The following is a 15,252-nucleotide window of genomic DNA, read 5'->3' as shown; positions in this document are numbered from 1 at the left end:
TGTCAATAATACATGTGTTTTAGACAGTCTCGGCTCTCCAGGCCGAAGCAGCGCTCAGAGAAGCCGCCACCGTCTTCCCCGCAGAGCGGTCCGACATGGCCGCTGAGGAGGATGAAAGGACGGCGGAGGAGGGCTGCTGAGTGGAAGGGGGCGGCGCGGAGGGGCGGAGCGGGGCTGCTCACCGGGCGGTGTCAGCTCAGAAAACGGGGCTGAGGAGCGGTGAGAGGCCGACACAGGGATTCACTGCCCCGGGTGGCTTCACTGAACAGCACCAGCAGACTTCAGGTAAGAGGAAGCAGCGTTTTTAAGGGCGTTTTCCCATCACTCAGCGGGGGGAAGCGTGCTGTCCGGCTGACAGGGAGCAGAAAACAGGATTTATTCCTCACTGCGGCACATCTGGTGTTCTTCCACTGAGCCAGACAGACGCTTCACAGCTCACCTCAGGGTGTGCTGAGACCTGTGGGACTAACCAACGCTGGCAGGGACTGGAAATCAGCAGGATTCGTGGGTTATGTAGCATTAAATGCATTTAAAGGCTAGTTTGGGCTCTGGAAATACAGTGCAGAAATGTTCATCAAATATGTTTCAATGTCAGGCACGTTTACAAATGCAATTTCTACCATTTATGTGAATATATTATGAGTACTATTTTATTTTTTTGGTATTTGCAGGGTGCCTGCTGATTTATTACCCCCATCTAGCCTGTTAGTTAGCCTGATAAAAGTAAGAAGAAGATTTATTGTGCATGCAATAGGTTCATGCTTTAAAAGTGCCTGCAGCCTGTATGATAAAGTACTTGATGGCCACCATTTGAATAACATCTTTTATGGCAGCTTCCAAATACATGTAGCTGAAGGTTGTTTTTTTTTTCTCAATGAACACTCAACTCAAAATGAATATTACTGGAGTGTGACAGAGCAATGGTGACATAAGTGCACCGTCATTCTAAACACAGACAAGTGTGTGTGTGTGTGTGTGTGTGTGTGTGTGTGTGTGTGTGTGTGGTGGGGTGTGGGGTGTGTGTCCATCAGGACTCCTGTAGGTCATAAACACACTCCTTCAGTCATGTGCATCTCTGGATAAATGGGTGCTCACATCCTAAATACAAATATCACGTCATAGAGTCAATGTTTGACTAATGAAGATTTATTGGATTTGAACTACAGGCTGATTGTTGACTGATTTATTTATTTATATATATATATATATATACATACACACACACACACACACACATATATATATATATATATATATATATATATATGTGTGTGTGTGTGTATATATATATATATGTGTGTGTGTATATGTATATTTATATTTACCATTTACAGTTTGGTGTCTGATAAAGACTAACTTCACATATTTTTCCCACCAAAATTGATACAGATATTTGATCTTTTTCTCCAAACATGCCATGCATGACCCTGTCATTTTATTTCTGGGATATTTTGATTAATGTTGGCATTAACAGACCTCCACTTTAAGAAACGTGGCCAGAAAACACAAGAAGGGCAAACCTTAACATGAAGCTCTGTTCTCCCTGAGGCAGTGACATCTGGTGGCAGTAACAACATACTGTCTTTTGTATGAGAGGTTTCACACTGAAAGTTGAATTTAGAATAATGACATTTGCAAAACCACTAAACACAGTCATGGCTGTGTGGATTATAAACATAGCTTGAGTTCAATGCATTCCCCCGCGGAGCAGAAATACACTCAAAAATGCTTCTATCAAGCCTCCACACTATTATATCCAGTTTGGTAAATCATTGCTGTGTCTGTCTGACGCTGCAACCGCTGTGTTTGCATGTTTGCTCTGAAGCACAGCCTATTTGTTTAATGTGTGATGCAGTTATACGGTCATGGCACATTTCAGAGGTGATTTGTCAGGAGCCACTTCACCTCTGATTGGAGTGGAGTGGATGTTGAAAGGTGATTTTAGTTAAAGCCCACCATCAAAAGCCCAAAGCTTTTTTTAGTTTTTTTTGTCTATTTAAAGTCCCAAATCAGAAACTAGGGACAAACAGGACTAGATGCCAAACCTCAGCCTCGTAATGCTTGATATGTCTGGATGGTCCCGGCTTCTTAGGCTCGTATCGATCGTGTGTGGATGTAATACATCAAGTTGCCATATTGTCTTTTCTCAGCAAGCAGGCCTCTGCTCTCTCAGACTAAACCGTATACAGTACAGTCTAATCTAGTTATGTCTCACTGCTGGGACTGCATATCTAGGCCAATATTTTCTTGAATACTACATAACGCTGATGCATTGTGTGATGCATTAAGCTGCCAAGCTACCGCAGAGCTCTGCTTTTTGCTGCTGAAATCGTCATCCAGATCTGTTGGGATTATCTGTTACTGAAGGGATGTGCATGCAATATGTTTGGCTACCTAAATTTAGTGGCATATTTGGTCATATTAAACGGTCAGGTGCCCAAATTGCAATTGATTTTCTCATAAAACACAGCCAGTAACCCTCGAGAGATACCACCTTTGGTTTGTTTTGGGGAAGTTTGAGATTTCAGCGTGCTACAAATGAGGCGACCAAAGTATAAGTAAAGTAAGTTTTTATGCTTTGGCAGAAAATAATTCACCATAAAGTCTGTGGATTATCTGAGTACTCGGGATGTTGTTCCCAGAAAGAGACATTGCTTTTGATGTTCTGATGCTGTAAGTAGCTAAGTGCCGTTCACCTCCATTGTATTTGGGTGGTAGAGAGGGTCTCAAAAAATAAGCAAAAAGCTGTCATAACTAGACGCCACTGTAAGTATATCCATAGTCAGTTATAACAGATAAAATCACTGTGATTGTCATTCATAAGTGGAAAAAGTATTTTTCTGTCATTTTGGTGAACTGATCCTTTAATCTTTCAGCCAGTGTAGACGTAAACATGTGGATCAGCTATTAAATATCTATATAGAGCGGCTGCAATATAAATAAGTCTCCACATAAGCTATAATACAAACTCTCTGTAGCCTCCATTACAGCATCATATTACACTAAAGGCAATCTACATGAATCTATTAGATGTCATATGAGGGTTTCTAGGCTGATGTAACTGCTATGCTAAATGGCTCTTTGTATAATAGATCAAACTACTATCTATTTTCCTGGCCGAGTTAACAGAGCTGTGCTGTTTGAGAACCGGAGTCTGGCTCCAGGCTGACACAAGCATTTACCAATTATGAGAGGAATACTGTATCACATCTCGTAGACCGAGCTAATCGAGCCTCCAGCCATCCCATTTAACAAATCTGTGTCTGTGTGACTCTAAAACGCCCAAGTTATGAATATAAATCAATATGCTCAGCATCACTATGTTCAGCTGGGTGCTGGACCCCCAATAGGAGACACCCAAGAAATCATCGGGTCATGACCGGTAGCTTACGGTGGCCAGTGTTCGCACATTTAACAGTCAAACCTCCTTTTTTTACTTGCTCTGGACTAAGTTTCAGCATTTTTAATGATTTTAATGCTTTTTAGTTGACGCTTATGGCTGCTCTTCAGCAAAAAATACACAGGGCCACTTTGATGCATGGACATTTCAGGTAGATGCTACCATTTCAGGCAGTGGTGCATGCAGTACCTGCAGAAACAGAGAATTATTTCTGACTATGTGCATGACAACTGAGGTAAAGAGTTCATCAGTCCGTCATATCTCTCATTGCTAAAGTTGTATCATAGTAACTAAACGCTGCATTTCCTTGTGCTCTGCTTTTTGTAGGTGTTAATATGTCAACGCAGGTCAGTGCTGAGGAGATGGAGGAGATCAGGGAGGGCTTCCAGAAAGTGGGTGAGTAGAAATGTGTCTGTGTGTGTGTGTGTGTGTGTGTGTGAACGGAGTGAAGCACCTGACAAACACATGTTCTTGTACATTGTGGCCGCACCATCTGACGAACAGATGTCCTTTTTGGCATTTAAGGAATGAAATCAAACCTCTGGTACATCCACATTTCATTTATCGATTTAAAGGTATAGTTTAACATTTTGGAAAATACACTTATCGATATATATGACAAGACTGATCCCACTCATGGCGATCCTGGCTCTGTCCAAAGGTTTAAAAAAAACAAAATCCACCTATTTGTCTGTAAAACTGCAAATTGACATTTTTGTCCACACCAGTTTTAGTGCAGTTTAAAGTGAGAAGTAACTATTACTGGGAGATGGATTTTGTTACCATAGCTGGGCTAGATGTTTTAGATGTCCCCCCCCACTCGTGTGTAGACATGAGGTCTCCCTGGGTGCCGATCTGTATCATGATGTCATAAAGGGATGTCTGGTTTGTGCCTGCTGGGTCCATGTGTGGCCAGATGGTTCTGGTACAGTGTTACCGGTTGGATCTATGTGTAGCACACAGGCACCGGTGATAAGGGGTAAGGTAAAGCAGGCACAAGGGGGAAACAGTGACAAGCTAGGACACAACGTGAGGAATAATATGGTACAGAGACTCAGTGATGTCGATCTTGTCATCCAACACAGTATGATGTAATTCAATATCCTCTTCTCTTATAGATTTCCACGTCTTGTCAGATTTCCTTGCTTCATTTTGCTCTATGTGCTATTAAAGCGATACTGCAGCTACTCAGTGTTACACAAATGAAAGACAGCAGAGGCTCAGATATTTTGAATCCTGAATCCTTTGAAAATCCTGGACCCTACACTTCCCTCAGTGCAACTCATGAGTTATATCCTCCTGGTTAATGCTCACATCATGGGATTTCTCACTGAGAGTTGCATTTTTTTGTAAAGAACTGATCAGTCTAGTCCTACCAGACTCCCTGTGTTTAGGTTAGCGAGTGTAAAACGATGCCGACAGGGTTATATTAATAAAAAATAGAAAAAGCAAGGGCTTCAAATGTTGCTTCAACTTTGCTATTTTCCCTCCCTCCTACCCCGGCACTCCTGCCTCCTCCCCACTGCTCCAGATGTGGATGGTAATGGGTACATCTGCGCCTCTGAACTGGGCAATCTCTTCCGCGAGGTGGGCAGTCCTCTGCCTGGGTACCAGATCAGAGAACTCCTACAGAAGCTGGACAGAGACAGCGACAGCCATATCGACCTTGAAGAGTTCACGGCTGTAGGTAACACTAACAAACTAACTAACTGACAACTGGCAGCTTTACTAACAGTTAAACTAACTATTGCTGACTAGATAAAGTCCTAACTTGTTGGCTGACTGACATCCGACTGATGAATTAGCCCGTTGATTGACTGACTAGATTTTATGAAAATAAATTTATGACTAATTTGCTGATTTTTATTTATTATTTTTTATTATTATTATTATTTTTTATTAACTTTTTATTTATGAGAATTTTTACATTGGCAAGAGTAAACAAACACAATACAGAACGAACATATGAGGTCATGGGATGAAAATGAGTCAAGGCAAGTTTAGCATCTTTACGATGTACTGTCACACACAGTAAAGTTAAATATCCGTCTCATTAGCTAAATAAATACACCATTTTTCCCACCGTTATTTTCCCAGTTCTTTTTGGAGTCGTATGGAGTGGGTCATCTGTTCTAAGAGCTGTAGATGTTTAACAATATTAACAAAAAGGCCAGCAGTAGGACTGTTTTTTTTGGAGCCAGCATTTTGTAATGGCCTTTTTACTTGCAGCCAGCAAAATCTTTAACAGGTAAATGTCATTTTTGCTCAGTCCATCAGGAATATGATGGATGATTTTTAAACTAAATAGTTGAATGTCTAACTGAGAAAAAGACTAACAAGCCGCCTAACCGGTGGTAAACAACCTTCATCAGTATCCTCACAAATGTAGCCACATTTTGATTGGCTGTAAGTCATGCCGTGTGTTTTTGTGTGCACGTTCAGATTTTCCAGGACATGAAGGAAGACAGCATGGCTCAGGGCTTCAGGAAAGCTCTCAACAAGAAAGAGGGCATCGTAGCCATCGGGGGCACCAGCGAGATCTCTAGTGAAGGAACTCAGCATTCGATCTCTGGTTGGTGAAGCTACATAACTTCTGCAATCACTGAGTAACTCTAACACGGTGAAGCCAGGGTGGCAGAGGGGGTGTGTGACACTTGACTCAACTGTATTTCAGAGCAGGAGCGCTTCGCCTTCGCCAACTATATCAACTCTTCTTTGGAGAAGGACCCAGACTGCAAACACGCCATGCCCATCAACCCCAACACCGACGCTCTGTTTAAAGCAGTGGCAGATGGCATCATACTTTGGTAAAGACAAATCTGGCAGAAATCAAACTGTACTTTTCTACTCCTGACTTTAATTTGTACCGTTGTCCTCATCTGTTAACCAGCTTTCAACATGTCTTTGTGTGCTTATATGTTTGTTTGTTTTTTTGAATGTGTTTTTGCAGTAAACTCATCAACCTCTCTGTTCCTGACACCATCGATGAAAGGACCATCAATAAAAAGAAACTCACGGCTTTCACCACACAGGTTTGTCGGTTGCTTAACAAGTCAACCAGTTGTATGCAACAAGTTTAGCGGGATTCAACTTCACTGCATAAATTGTACAAAACAATATCAAATGGATTGCAGTGGCAGTTCTATTTAGGGACTTTTGAAAATGATAAATCAGGTAACATTATTTGAAGTGATTCATATCCAAAACTACTTCATTGATTATACATACAAACATTAAATTGCAGGAAGCTGAACTTTATTTTGGCTTTGCTGTGAAGCTCAATAGTTGATCAGTTTCCTCCCAACTTATCTTTTGCCCCAACAGGAGAATCTGAACTTGGCTCTCAATTCAGCCTCGGCCATCGGCTGCCAAGTCGTCAACATCGGAGCTCAAGATCTGAAGGAGGGAAAACCTCACCTGGTGCTTGGACTCCTCTGGCAGATCATCAAGATCGGACTCTTCGCCGATATAGAGCTGAGTCGCAACGAAGGTGTGTACAAGCACACACAGTCAGACTAATCTGCAGATAGAAAACCACATGTGCACACAGACAAACCTCACATGACAAAAGTAATATATATATATATATATATATATATCAGGCTTTCAGCACCAAACCTTGGCAGCATGAAAGTAGAATAGAACAAAGACACACGTCGGCCCTGCTTGTGTTTGTGTGTGCAGCTATAGCAGCGTTGCTAGAGGAAGGGGAGAGTCTAGAAGAGCTGATGAAGCTCAGTCCGGAGGAGCTGCTGCTGCGCTGGGCCAATTTCCACCTAAAGAAAGTCGACATGTCCATATCAAACCTCTCTGGAGACATTAAGGTAAAGAAGTGGCAGTGTGATGCTTGTAACGGGGAGTTTGCAAGCAGGATGATAATCTGCTGGCTGGGTAGATGGGAGGCAACTGGACCAGAGAGGGACAGGCTAGACTCGTAGTTAAATCCGGAACCGGGGTCAGCAACAGGCAGGCAGACAGCGAAGCAAACAAACCCAAATGGAGCAAACAGGCGGAGAATCGGTGACAGGCAGGAGGTGAGGTAGTCAGCAGGCAGACAGAAGACAGGAAGGACACAGGCGTAGCTCGTGGTCAGGAACAGAAGGCTGAGGTTATTACCAGGGCAGAGACGAGGAGCAGTAGTCAGGGGCAAACAGGGTCGAAACCAGGAAATCAGTCCAAAGTGTCCAAAAGTCCAAATTGACTGTAGCTGTGGAACCAGGTGAGGGTGATTGCCACTGATAGGGAGGCATGGCCAGGTGAGTAGGTCAGAGAGTGTGGAAAAATACCAGGAGCAGCAGACCAGTATAGCAGATTGTGACAATGCTGCTTGAACTGTATTATCGCTCAGACCGCCATCTCACTCTTTAACCCCTATGTGTCCACCTGCTTCTGTGCAGGACTCCAAGGCCTACTTCCACCTGCTGCAGCAGATCGCTCCGGACGGCAGCAAAGAAGACGTCCCACGGGTTGAGATCGACATGACTGGTCTTTATGTAAGCGGGTGAAACGACACTTACAGCGAGAACATGCAACTTTTTATTGTTAGTCTGCAAAATGTACAGCACTTGCTTTTAATATTCTATTCATTATGCATTTCTTCAGAGATTACAACTTAAATCAGTAATGAATTTTGGCCTCACTGGACCAACAGGGGATCAACCTGAGAGTTAAAGTTTTAAAGGCATAATTATGGTGGTCAGCATGCTCCCAGTTTGGAGAGGCAAGCAGGAGTCACAGCAAGCGATGAAGTGCTGTGGATGGGGGCAGCAGAAAAGTGTGTTTTAGACACATATCAGTTTAAGTGTACGTTATATTTATTATTTTCACTGCTTTACATTGTTTTAATGGCTTCAGCCCTTTCTGCAGCCATTATCTCTTTCTCTTCAAAGCCATCAGACTCCACTGCCAAAAACACTGATTTTACTTAATAGAACATGGGAGTCGCTAGTCTACCACGGCCTCGATCAGTTTGTTTGTGGTGAAAATATTCTAAATGTAGCGTACAGTTGAAGATTTTCTTCTGTTGACCCCGTCCACTAAAGCACACTGCTTAACAGACTCCTGCCTGCAATCTAGTGTAGCTACAGTAACTATGGATCTCTTACAGTCCTACTTCAAATAAACCAAACTACCCCTTTAAACACACAAAACTCCATGAGCACACCAATATAAATCATTGTTCGTTTGTGTGTCACCAGGAGAAGGATCTCATGAATAGAGCGGAGTGTATGCTCAAACAGGCCGACCGACTCGGCTGCCGACAGTTCGTGACTGCCACTGATGTCGTGTCTGGAAACGCGAAGCTCAACATGGCCTTCGTAGCCACGCTCTTCAACAAACACCCGGCTCTCACCAAACCAGAGAACCAGGACTGGGATCTGGAGGGTAAGCTTGGATGAATGGTCCCTCTTTTCACCAATATCCTTAGATATAGGAAGCAGCTTTATGAAGTCCTGTGTGTGTGTGTGTGTGTGTGTGTGAGGCTCAGCTCTGCCTCTGACTGTCTCATGTCTTATGTCAAGGTGAGAGCAGGGAGGAGAAGACTTTCAGGAACTGGATGAACTCTCTTGGAGTCAGTCCACATGTTCACCACATCTATGGGTCGGTGTCTCTCTGCCTGCAACGACTGGCTGCAGTTATTGTTTTTGCTGTTTATTGCCACGTCGGTGCACGATGAACTGCTTGATGAATATGTGCGTGTGTGTTAATGCAGTGATCTGCAGGATGCCATGGTGATTCTCCAGCTTTATGAGAGGATCAAGGTGCCAGTGGACTGGAACAACAGAGTCAACCACCCTCCATTCAAGAAAGTAGGAGGAGGGCATTTAAAAAAGGTGAGTGTACGCGAGTCCTTTATGATTGTTCCTTATAATAATCTGTGGTTAGTTCTCCGAGATGTTTGGAACAACCTACCTGCTGAGATTCTTCAAAAACTGTGTAAACTAAATAGTATGAGTTTATTGTGAAATATTCTAATTTGTATTTGTGTGTTTGTGTGTGTGTGTACGACAGATAGAAAACTGTAACTATGCCGTGGAGCTGGGGAAGGAAAAAGCTGGCTTTTCCTTGGTGGGAATCGGCGGACAGGACCTCTATGATGGAAATGAGACTCTAACTCTGGCACTGGTGTGGCAGCTGATGAGGAGGTGATTTACTTACTTAAACAAGCGATACCACAGCTAAGGAAGTCAACCCTAAAAGCATCCAGCTCAGGACATTTCCTAAATGAGTGAAAAAGAGCCAGAGAGATGATGCCGTCCCACAATTCCTTGCAGCAGCACTATTTTAATCAGTTCATCATCCAGTGGACCCACATCTGCTGTCACATAAGTGTAGTCATGTACTTCCCTTCACATCTATCCATGACATCACAGTGTTTTCCATGGAGGTCATGGAAAGGTGTTTTACAGCCCAAAACAAGGAGAGGGCGCTGTTCCCTCAGCACAGAGTCAACCCCCCCACCCCCCCACCCCCCCACCCCCCCACACACACACACACACGCAGTTTCTGTCACTGTCACATAGTGGAAGGAGTGAAAGGTAGACCTAAAGGGCACTTCCAACATGTTTGTCCCTTAAGTAGTGAAGAAAACAAACACATCCAGAATGACAGCAGGGAAGGCACTGAGAGAAGGATTACTAAACACTGGGTTTATGGGATATGTAGTATTGTAGTATCAACTTTTTGGAACATTAAGGCGTTTTAGAAGACAGAGGCTACCAGTCAGTGCACGTGGTGTCTATAACAGGACATGATTTAATAGCTGACAGTCTTACATCTGGTCTGCTAATCTGTCTGCAGGTACACTTTGAATGTTCTTGAAGACCTTGGACATGGGGAAGTAGCAGGAGATGATTTGATAATTTCATGGGTCAACAAGACTTTGGCTGAGGCTGGCAAGAGTTCCTCTATCAAAAGCTTTAAGGTGAGTTACATTTTAGTCTAGCTTTATAGTATAGTTTGGCTCTTCCCTATCAAAGAAGGCCAGTTCTGGACTTGGTTCACACTGTATGTAGCACACATAGTAAGTTATGTATATGTGTGTGTGTGTGTGTGTGTGTGTCCCTCTGTTCAGGACAAATCGATCAGTACCAGTCTTCCTGTTCTGGAGGTGATTGATGCCATTCAGCCGCAGAGTGTGAACTTTGAGCTGGTGAAAACAGGAAGTCTGACAGATGAAGACAAACTGGACAATGCCAAGTAATATAGTATTATAGTGGATAGTTTCTTTTGTTTTCCAGTCCGATTGCTCGTAGGATTATCAGCCATGAGAGACAGGACGGGGGGGAAGCACTAGGAATATTGTAAACTTATTATTATGGATGTTTTTTTTTTGTGCACTGAATGTGTATTGTAGCAAACCTGGAAATTAATCTATTGAGCAAAAAGGGATTTGTGTTTGCTCAAATGAAATTATTCTTTGCATGACAACAATTTTTCTACAAAGTATAATTATAATATGCATGTACACACATTTTTCTGCTTTCTAAATGTCCCACAGTGAACGTAGGATTTTGACACAGATGTATAGATTCCTTCTTTAGCTGGTTTAAAAAAAAGTTCACAGTCCTCAGTGATGTAGGATGAAAAATGTACTGTGTTTAAAAAAAAAAAAAAAAAAAAGCAGCTGTAATATACAATGAGCATTCAAGGTATGCTGTGTTGCCATAGTGATGCTAACTGTGACCCTTTCCTGCACCAGGTATGCCGTTTCCATGGCGAGGAAGATCGGGGCGAAAGTCTACGCCCTGCCTGACGACTTGGTGGAGGTCAACCCCAAAATGGTGATGACCATCTTCGCCTGCCTGATGGGGAGAGGCATGAAGAGGGCTTAAATACACACCCTCTCTCACACACACACACACACACACACACACTGGCTGACCCTGTTTGATTGGATGAGACATGGAGAAAGTGAAGGTCGCTGTATTGTCTGGTTCCTATATGCAGTTATTACCATAAACAGAAGTTTCTTTTTATCAATCTGGTCTGTTTCAGCTGTTAGAAACAAAATAAATTATTTGTGCATATTGACACAAACATTGGTGATCTTTTGGGCTCAAAAGGAAGTTGAAGTACACATCTATAAAGGCTACATGGTAAATAATCATTTTTTGGGAGGAGAAAAGGGTGGTTGAGTGATCAGCAGTGTCACATTAAAGGGGACATATGAGGCAAAATGCACTTTCTAATGTCTTTTCAACATAAATGGTGTCCCTGTTGTGTCTACAAGCCCTCAAACTATGAGAAAAGACTATTTAGAGTGCTCCATCTTTCAGAAAATATGTATAAACATGCTTGAAAAGACAGGAGCTAAAAACTGTGTGTTCAGAAAGAGGGTGAAAAGAGCAGTAAGCAGTATGAGAAACATTAAATTTTTAACATTACACAGCATGTAAACTTATTCTAGTAGGGCCCCCAAATACAAGTATGAACCTGAAAATGAGCAGAAAATGTCTCTTTTAAGAAAGACTCAACCTCCCATACTGCCCAAACAGGAGATATGAATATAAGGATGGGTGTGTTTATCTAGACTGGCTTTGCCCAGTGCATGCTGGGATAGACTCCTGCCTGCTTGTGACCCTGATGAGGTGTAAGCCTGTTGAGAGAATACATGAAGGCCGTGATACATGGGAAACCTCTACAGACAACATCCCTCAGTCCTGTGGAAAGCAGCACTTCAGGGTGGTGAGTTGTCTCGTTTTACTCAGCATTTATCTCTAATGAGACTTCTTACCTCTGGATTCATGCGTGTTTTTTCCGCCCACTTCACATTTTTCCAGCTGCATTGCCTCAAAGTTTCCCATGTGTCACTGCCTCAGAACATACTGGCTAAGTTCTGCTGTATCTTCCAATGTGCCAGCCAATGTAGTCATTTAGAGCATTTATTGAACTGAAGCCATAATATATTATTCTTTACTGAATACCTTTTGGCCTTTTTTATATATGACCAAAGCTGTGCTAGAGTATAGGCAGTTTATGTCTTCACACTAGAAACTTTCAAACTGATTTTTTGTACCTTTTAAAGCCCATTAACTTGCCCATTATTACTGATGTAATCAAGGTGTGTTTGGTGGGATTTTAAAGGGGTTTATATATTAATGGATGTAATATATTTAGGTATTTTAATGGATTATTTTTAACAGCTTTTTAGGGGTTAAAACCCTTAAAACTGATCAAATAACATAAATGCAATCACCTACATTTCAATTTTAAAAGGGGTCTTTTGGTGGTATATAAGTTTTTGTCTCAAACATTTCATGTTACCATTGCATATGATCCATTAAAACCCATTAGTATGTATAATATATCAGGAAATGTATCCATAAATTGACCCCATTGACGTTGTACCGTAAATTTTAAGGATTTTTAACCCTTTAATTTATGCAGAAATCCATTGAAATCCCCGCATATATTACAATTCATTAATGTATCCATTATGAAACTATAAATGTGGGGCATTAAATGCCTGAATACTGCATAACAATCCTTTAACATCCCTAAAATGTCATTTATGTGAACCTGAAAATCAAAACCTGATCTTAAAAATACCATAAATGTATACGCAGCCACAACTCCAATGTTTGGAAAAATAGAGAGTTTGTTTTTCTTCTAAATTCTGTACTATGTCTCAAACTTAAGATGTCAAAGCTGCTACTGCTTAAGAAAAGCTCTACAGCATCATATCTATTATGAATCTGATTTATGTGACCTGCTTCCCCCTTGTGCCATCACAATGCTGCCCGTAGATGATTCCCCTGAACATCTGAATTCGATCAGTAAGTGATGCACAGCTGATCCATGTAAACAATGTCAAACGAACATGAATACTGTTGATTTTACTGTTAAAACTAGTCAAACACATCCTAAGTTTCTTGTCCCGTACGAGCCTAAAATATTATTAATTTAAAAAGCAAATAATGCTGCGGTTGAATATGCGGATATGTATTTAAAATACATGAACGTGTTTAATAGCTATCCAGGTATGCTGCTGCTGATCTTAACATTCCACTGCTATCATGTTTTGGTTTTTTTTTTTTTTATTCATCCCAAATGTTTCCCAGTAAACACTTTCACAATATCTTTACTGGCCCTTTGGAACGCCACTGTGGGTAAATACTGGTTTATCTTATAGCAATACTTCCAAAATTCAGTGTGTACAATCAGAACATTGGTGTTAAATAAAAGCTTTTTTTCCACACGCTGTTTGATTTCTGCTTTCAGTCGTTTGTTTCTGTCTTGTTTGAAATCATGAGTTTGCAACCGGGATCAAGATTTGGTCAATATTTAATTCAAATCAATTAATGGACTTGAATTAAAGTGGAATTGAATTATGTAATTGGAAAACAGAACGAACATGAGAGTACACATTCTCCATTTCTTTACTAGAATTATGTTATTTTCTGTTTTTGCACTGTATTAAACAAATGAAGTACAACGTTTTATGAGCTTTGGAGTTCTTGGTACACGTAATGTTTTAATCTTCACCAATGAACACCACTTTTTTTTAATTATAAATGGAATCACCACCACTGAACTAAAAACCATTTTAAAAAGTTGTGATTGAAAAACATTATAAATTGAATGAGTTTGAGTTCAAATAGAACGAGTTCAACACAACTAGAGGCTGTGAAGTCTAGCGAATAGATTGAGTCTAATGAATTCAAATGAATCGTATGTTCAGCTTGATGACACTTCATGTCTCCGACAACCTCTGTAGTCTCGTTTAACCTCCCGTTTGCCTTTTTAAAGATGAGAGTTGGCTATTTACAGATGAACTTCATGCCATAGAACACTGACTTTGAGGCGAGGGAACCAGAAGTGCAAAATGCAGACTCATTACTGTGACTGTCATATCCACTACTCACAAAAAGTTAGGGATATTCATCTTTCAGGTGAAATTTCAGGATGAACCTAAAATGCATTCTAACCTTTCCAGGTGAACTTAATGTGACCTTCTCTAAACTTTTGAATGCACATGTCCAACTGTTCAGTGTTTCAATACTTTTTGCACAAGTTGCTGTTCTCTAACAAGAAGCTTAACAGCAAAATTTACAACAGGTTTGATCCATGAATCCACCAATACATTTCCTGCTTCAGTTAGAATTGGTATTTAAACAGTCCTCCTCATCATGCTGTTCACATTCTGACATCATGAGACCAAGACGACACCTAACAATTGATCAGCAGCACCTCAACACTGGAGGCTTCAAACAGGAAGTCCTCAGACGGAGGTGTTCACTGAGCTTAGAGGGTCACAGAGTGTCATCAGGAGGTTGTAACAGTGATACAGAGACTGGAAGAGTCACAGAAAGGAGAGGAGTGGACGTCCTTTGGCCACATCCCAATTTATTGAGACACTGAAAATGTTTTGTTGTGGTATACCTACCACTGTTGTTAGATTTTCTTTCAATAAATTGTTTAAGATGAATAAAATTAACATTGCATGCTTCTACTTGAATGCTCTACTTTCATGATATAATATCACTGTAGCATTCACTTTTTACATTTTCCATATATTTCACCTGAAAGTCGAATATCCCTAACTTTTTGTGAGTAGTGTATGTTATGTTTTTGTGCACTTTCCTTGTCTGTGTCTTTCCCTGCCTTCACTCCCTTCCCCCGCTCTCTGCCTGTGTGTGTGTGTTCTGATGTGTGTCTTCTCATGGCTGATCAACGAGGCCCACCTGCTGCTCATCATCATCATCATCCTCTCCTCTGCCACATAATGACCTGTGTCCAGGACAAACGCAACCTTAACATTTCCAAATTTTAGGACTCATTCCTGCGGCACTTTATTCCTCATCGGTACAGTTCTGAGAACATTTTTAAAATCCAGCCTCTCACAAATT

The 15,252-nt window shown here is 41.4% G+C and overlaps 1 protein-coding gene across 2 annotated transcripts; it reads left to right on the top strand.

The window, feature by feature from the left end:
• The first annotated feature begins 214 nt into the window (after positions 1 to 214).
• On the top strand, positions 215 to 11,456 carry LOC139206768 (plastin-3-like). Of its 2 annotated transcripts, XM_070836354.1 has the most exons (16): positions 215 to 285; positions 3,728 to 3,796; positions 4,932 to 5,083; positions 5,843 to 5,972; positions 6,075 to 6,207; positions 6,351 to 6,432; positions 6,725 to 6,890; positions 7,085 to 7,224; positions 7,798 to 7,893; positions 8,599 to 8,785; positions 8,923 to 9,001; positions 9,114 to 9,234; positions 9,413 to 9,546; positions 10,202 to 10,325; positions 10,476 to 10,600; positions 11,103 to 11,456. In XM_070836354.1, exons 2-16 carry the CDS (start codon positions 3,736 to 3,738, stop codon positions 11,233 to 11,235), a joined length of 1,863 nt encoding a protein of 620 aa, XP_070692455.1. In that variant the 5' UTR covers positions 215 to 285; positions 3,728 to 3,735; the 3' UTR covers positions 11,236 to 11,456. The 2 variants fall into 2 exon arrangements, with proteins under 2 accessions (XP_070692455.1, XP_070692456.1); XM_070836355.1 differs by lacking the exons at positions 215 to 285; positions 3,728 to 3,796 and having other exon boundaries at positions 5,018 to 5,087.
• Positions 11,457 to 15,252: the final 3,796 nt, after the last annotated feature.

Source organism: Pempheris klunzingeri, chromosome 9 (assembly GCF_042242105.1).
Source record: "Pempheris klunzingeri isolate RE-2024b chromosome 9, fPemKlu1.hap1, whole genome shotgun sequence".
Taxonomy (NCBI): domain Eukaryota; kingdom Metazoa; phylum Chordata; class Actinopteri; order Acropomatiformes; family Pempheridae; genus Pempheris; species Pempheris klunzingeri.
The sequence above is the reverse complement of the archived record's forward strand: the minus strand, read 5'-3'. Positions and strand labels throughout refer to the sequence as shown.

What these genes read in the sequence shown, in the direction of transcription:
- LOC139206768 (XM_070836354.1), top strand. Translation starts at nt 3,736, where the DNA reads ATGTCAACGCAGGTCAGTGCTGAGGAGATGGAGGAGATCAGGGAGGGC. An exon ending in AGAGCTGAGTCGCAACGAAG is followed by an intron (nt 6,891 to 7,084) that starts GTGTGTACAAGC and finishes TTGTGTGTGCAG; the next exon opens with CTATAGCAGCGTTGCTAGAG. An exon ending in GTGTGGCAGCTGATGAGGAG is followed by an intron (nt 9,547 to 10,201) that starts GTGATTTACTTA and finishes ATCTGTCTGCAG; the next exon opens with GTACACTTTGAATGTTCTTG.